This window comes from Colobus angolensis, unplaced genomic scaffold, assembly GCF_000951035.1.
Source record: "Colobus angolensis palliatus isolate OR3802 unplaced genomic scaffold, Cang.pa_1.0 Scaffold580, whole genome shotgun sequence".
Taxonomy (NCBI): Eukaryota; Metazoa; Chordata; class Mammalia; order Primates; family Cercopithecidae; genus Colobus; species Colobus angolensis.
The window spans coordinates 210,414-216,413 of record NW_012119377.1 but is presented as its reverse complement, the minus strand read 5'-3'; the positions used below and the strand labels follow the sequence as shown (position 1 = coordinate 216,413).

General features: G+C 38.0%; 1 protein-coding gene across 3 annotated transcripts in view; it reads right to left on the bottom strand.

Moving 5' to 3' along the window:
- Positions 1 to 6,000, bottom strand: part of THOC2 (THO complex 2) — a 136,010-nt gene that overhangs the window by 25,262 nt on the left and 104,748 nt on the right. For all 3 annotated transcript variants that reach the window (XM_011962188.1, XM_011962186.1, XM_011962187.1), the window contains exons 23-25: positions 2,424 to 2,699; positions 1,255 to 1,396; positions 642 to 799 (exon numbers count right to left, since the gene is read on the bottom strand). In XM_011962188.1, coding sequence (XP_011817578.1) covers positions 642 to 799; positions 1,255 to 1,396; positions 2,424 to 2,699 — 576 coding nt within the window. The remainder of the gene's footprint in view (positions 1 to 641; positions 800 to 1,254; positions 1,397 to 2,423; positions 2,700 to 6,000) is intronic.

Here is a 6,000-nt window from a genome sequence, read left to right as displayed (position 1 = left end):
TTTTGTATTTTTTTAGTATAGACGGGGTTTCACCATGTTAGCCAGGATGGTCTCGATCTCCCAACCTCGTGATCCACCCGCCTCGGACTCCCAAAGTACTGGGATTACAGGCATGAGCCACCGTGCCCGGCCACATTATGTTTTTAAACCATAAAATGCAGTAATAAGAAAAAAGCTAAATGCAAAATGTGAATACGACCATACTAAAAAGCTTCCCTGCTTTTATATGTGTGTGAAGGTGTAAACTTTTGTCTTTTTTTTTTTTTTTTGAGAAGTGAAGGTTAAGAATGGAGAAGAGAGTTCTACCTATTATGATACAACATGTAAACTCAAATAGTTAATAGTTTAACCTTGAGTGACTATTACATATCAGGTGCTTTTTATGTGTAGTGATTCATTTAATCCTCACAACAATCTTATGAAGCAGGTACTTATGCTTTACAGATAAGAAAACAGGCACAGAGAGGTTAAATAACTTGCCAAAGATCATACAGCTAGAAAGTAGTAGATCTAGGATTCAAGTTCAGACACTTGGTTCCTGAGTTCATGCTTTTTAACCAAACACACAATAATACCTCTATAAATTATAATGTTAGCTATCTTTGTGTGAGAATTTTTTAAAGGTTGCAGTAAAAACTTACTCGATCATAGCAAAGAAGTGTGGAAAAATTTGGAGTTTTCTGTTGATGTACCAATTCAACAAAACGAGCACAGTAAACAGCATCAATTGCTGAAAAAATACATCGAGGAAATATACACAGCTGTAGAAATTTTGTGATGGTCTCATTTTTGGTAGATTCTAAAAATAAAGGAAGAATATATTAAGTGGTAAACTTCTTCCTCAGGTGCCTCAAAGCCACTAAACATGACAACATATTACCTTTAGTGTAGAGAATACTATAAAACCACTAACTATTTATAGTTTGTAACCAAATGTCATGCCTGGTCATGATTATCATTTTTATTATGTGGACTTTTTTTCTATCTATGATTTCTCCAGAAATATGTTTTATACAGGAAAGTTGAATGACAAGCTGCCAATATGTAGTTAAAAGTTAATTAACTTCACCAGCAAACTTTATCAGTTCCTCTAGTGAACGTGAAGTTGATTCTGCATTAACAAATAACCAAAGAATGGGATAGAAAACACTGAGTTGAAATACAAACATAATACACTGTAACACCTCTAAAGTTAAAATGTTTTGTTTTCTGTAATTCACCAGCATTGGGAATGTAACAATTCCAACAACTTACTTGCTAAAAGCCAGTTGTCCTTTTCCAGTTTCAATCTCTGCAGAACTCTCTGTACATGTTCCATCTGTTTCTTTTCTTCTTCAAGAAGCTTGTCCTGAAGGGCAGTACAGCGCTCCTTCTCTTTTTTCTTTTTATTTGGAGGCTACAAAGAAAAAATCAGATACTTTTCTAAATATATGCACATTACCTTTCTTCTTTTAATTGAAAAGTTTAAAGAGATAAAGGCTGACAGTTTATAACTACTTTAACATGAATATAGGTCCACCTGAATGTGCTTTTATCTTCATTCAACACACTCATAACATTGTCATGGCATCTTCACACACCATCAAAACAGGCTACATTTGCAACACTGATACTATCAGTCTCAGGCATGGTGTCATCTTTGACTCTTCCTTCTCCTTTATACCAAGACTGGTTTACAAGCCTTGTACACTGCCACTACCTCCATCAGTCTATGCTCTCACAATAGACTGCCTAAAAATCCACCTAGCTGGTCTTTAGCCTAATGCTAGTCCCTTCCCCTATTAAAAGCATCTTTCATACTGCTATCATGAGTAATCTGTTTTAAGTACCATTTTTTACATTACTCCCCTGCTCAGGAATCTAAAATAGCTCTCAATTTTACCAAGTCTATTTTTCTCCCTGACTTCCAATGCCCTACATAATCTGGCCCCATCATATTCATATGTATCACTAAGTACATTCACTATGTGAAAGTGAATCAGTAAAAGTGGTCTCCCTAAACCTCAATGTACTTCCTGTCTTTGCTGGAACCCTATGGTGACCTCCCTATCTGCTTCCGTATTTCCAAACCTAATCTACCTTCAAGGCCTGTCCATTTCAAGACTCAGCTTTTCAACAGTCTTCTCCTAAAGAACTCACTTCTTGAGAACTACTGATCTTGCTATTAGAGTCACATGAATCACTTTAAGTTACCAGCATAGTTGTCAGTAGAAAAGGACACTCAAATAATTTTTGATTAATCATAATCTCCACCTAGTCACCAACCTCCTGGCTCTCCACTCAGAAGTAACTATTAAACCCCATTTAAGAAAATATTATATAGCAACAAGATCACTGTTTTAAGGAACCAGAGCTAAAACAATTTCAAAATATAGGTGAGACCATAAAGTTATTGCACTTGAACTACTAGAACAAAAACCTACCATTTCCTGATTGTCATCAATTGCTTTCATCTGGACTTTAAGTTTATTGACTTCTCGTTCATAGCTGGTGTGTGGAACTGCAAGGTCATACATTGTCAATGACCAGAATGTGGCATAGAATTGAGGGCTGATGTCATCCCAGACTTTGGAAACATGTAAGGAGACCACTGCTTCATGGACAGGCGCCATCACCATCTCACATGATGTAATGTACTTATGAACTTTATGTTGCTGTTTACTTCCCTTTTCTGATTTTTTAAGTTCATCATACTTTGACTGTAGATAAAAAGTAAAAATACATACATACATACATATATACACACACAACATAATTTATAGCTTTGACTTTCATGGTATAAAAATCTATATTCCCTTCTAAAGAATCAAAAGATGACCAATCTCAAAACTGTTATAGAAATTCTAGTTTCTTACCAACAACGTTTATTTTAAGATAAATCATCTCTGGAAGATATTCCAATCTTTAGTACTGTGTGCCAACTAGGAGATTCTCAGAGGGCTCTTATCTAATCTGACCTGTTGAATAAAGTGAACAGGGTATATGCATGTCCCCCTCTTCCATTCCTCTACCCTACTCCCTCTTGCTGCTGTATCAGGGATTGAACATGTAGGGTTTCCAGTCCTGCTTTTGAGATATTCAAGGGAACAAATAGAAGGTCTTAACATGAGAAAAGAGGAAGAATGGAACTAATAACAGTCAACTAGGACAGAATGTAGTATCACTACATGTAGACCCTACCAACTGTTAAAATTCGTCAATTAAAAAGCTGGATCAAGAGATTGAGGAGGGCAGATCCCTTGAGGTCAGGAGTTCAAGACCAGCCCAGCCAGCATGGCAAAACCCCGTCTCTACAAAAAATTAGCCAGGTGTGGTGGCACATGCCTGTAATCCCAGCTACTTGGGAGGCTGAGGTGAGAGGATCACTTGAATCCCAGAGGCAGAAGTTGCAATGAGCTGAGATCATGCCCCTGCACTCCAGACTGGGTGACAGAAGGAGACTGTCTCAAAAAAGAAAAAGAAAAAAAAAAAAGCTGGATCAACATTAAGAAAAGTTACGAGAAATTTGTTTTAAGACTGCTAAGTAGGGTGACCAATTGTCAGGGTTTTCTGGGGATTTAGGGGTTTCTGGGGATTTAAGACTTCAGTGCCAAAACCGGGAACATCCCAGGCAAACCGGGACCAACTGGTTACTCTATTGCTAAGCCAAATAAATTTTTCTGTGAAAAGCTTTGGTATATTGAAGTTTAAAGCATATGAGAACTGATACTGCAGCTTCTTTTGCTTAACTTGTTTATCCTAATTTGGGGGAAAAGTCAGAGGAATGCCATATTCTTAATTGTACGAGGAAAAAAAAGTGTTAGTACAATGGGAGGGGCTGTAGAGATATGTGTATGCCAAATATATTATACATATATATATACACACACACACACAAAATATATACATATTCTCTATATATATTCTCTATATATGAAGATAACATATGAAAATAACATACATATATATGAACATAGATATATATATATATGAAGATAACACAGAGTTGCTATTGTTTCACATCCTTCAGTCTCTTTAGGATGAATGAGCTCTCATGCAGAAAATTTTGTTTGGGTTAGGTATCACCCTTAATACGAACCTAAAGGATGTCCTAAAACTAGTTACTTCTTTATGTTAGAAAATAACTTAAATCATTCTATTTGTGCTAAACACATAACCCAAAATGAGATGACCAAAGGCTCTGCTTCCAGTTCTACACTGTGATAGGCAAAAGAGTCTCAGCTCCTTACAGCTCAGTTACCTGCCTTCCTTCCTGACTGCTCAATTTTACAATTGTTCTAGAATTTTACAATTGTTCTAGAAGTGGGAAGATTTAATGCTCCGTTACCCCCATTTTAGACAGCATGCTGACAACCACTGAGACCACATAAGTGACAAAGTTACAAAGAACATTAGTTATGAAAAAGGAGTCCCAATTATATCAGAAACCTGAGGGAACAGCAGTTGGGAAAACAGAGAATTTTTTTTTAATTTAGAGGACAGGTCTTATTGAAGGTAACTAATATGAATCTAGATGAGCAGAATGACTTCTAAGGTTCTAACAAAACAAGATAAAACAGGGCTGACACTTATCTGCATAAAAGACAGTCTAGCTACCTGTTCTGGGCAAGATCTAGAATATGAACTCGGTAAAAGCCTATCTTTCAGAACTGTGTCTCAAGGTGGACCACAACCTCAACAGTTAAAACTAAAAATTAGTTTATCGGTATGAGAGGGTTACATGATAGCTCCAGTCTCCCCAGTCCTCTGGGTTTGAATCTGTGATTTCTATTGTTAGGAACCCCATAGTCACTACCTAGTTAGAAAAATAGGCTTAGTCAGAAAAGAAGGCTATACTTCATATTTACCTAGGATGAATATGTCCTTGTCTAAAGTCAGTTTAACTCCCACTTCAAGTTCACACCTTCAGTCAAATGTAGAGACATAACAGTTCTACATTTCAAATCACCTGGGGAACTAGACTTATGGAATAGAACTGATATCCACAATTATTGCTGTACTTCTCACTATTGTTCAAAAATCTCATCTCAAGAATCTGAGCAGGCCAGGCACAGTGGCTCATGCCTGTAATGCCAGCACTTTGGGAGGCCAAGGCAGGCGGATCACCTGAGGTCAGGAGTTTGAGACCAGCCTGGCCAACATGGCAAAACCCCATCTCTTCTAAAAATACAAAAATTAGCTGGGTGTGATGGTGGGCACCTATAATCCCAGCTACTTGGGAGCTTGGGATAGGAGTTGAACCCGAGAGGTGGAAGTTGCAGTGAGCTGAGATTACACCACTGCACTCCAGCCTGGGAGACAGAGCGAGACTCCATCTCAAAAAAAAAAAAAAAAAAAGAATCTGAGCAGCGTTTGGCTGAATTATCTCCAAGAGAGCCTGCTGATAGTCAATTTATAGAGGGGACATAGCAGTCACCTCTTAACAGAGGTTTTCACTCAAGAAGCAAAAGCAAGGATCCCAGGGCAGCTTGGATGCCCATCCAGTGCAACCACAAGGTTGCTGGGAAACCCCTTTTCCAGAAAGTGGCATGTTGCCTACAGATAAAAGACTTATATCTGACTTGGCTATACAGCCACTTCCATTTAGTTTTCTGTCTTCTTCCAAGCCTGAGAGGGAAATGCCATTTCTTTGTTTAGGTTTTTGCATCTCTTAAAAGACAAAGATAATATTTTACACAAGTAAGAGAGAAAAGGTAGCTTGAATGACCTGCTCCATTTTCTGACCTGGCAAAGTTCAGCCAACGTCAGACAATCAGTTGTTCCTGTTTGCTAGGATTCCATATTGCTGATTAGTGTGTTCACTTAGCACAGGGCAGGTCAGCATTCCTAAGATGAAGCAACTCTCCCACCTCTGTCTGTCAAGGAATCAGGTACCCTCTTGTACAGCTGAGAATGATCTACCATGGGGTGTGACAACAGTAAGACATTACACAAAGACAGCATACAATTCTCTGGATTGAGAGGATCTAAAGGGGAAGAAGCTAGCCTAACACCACTCCC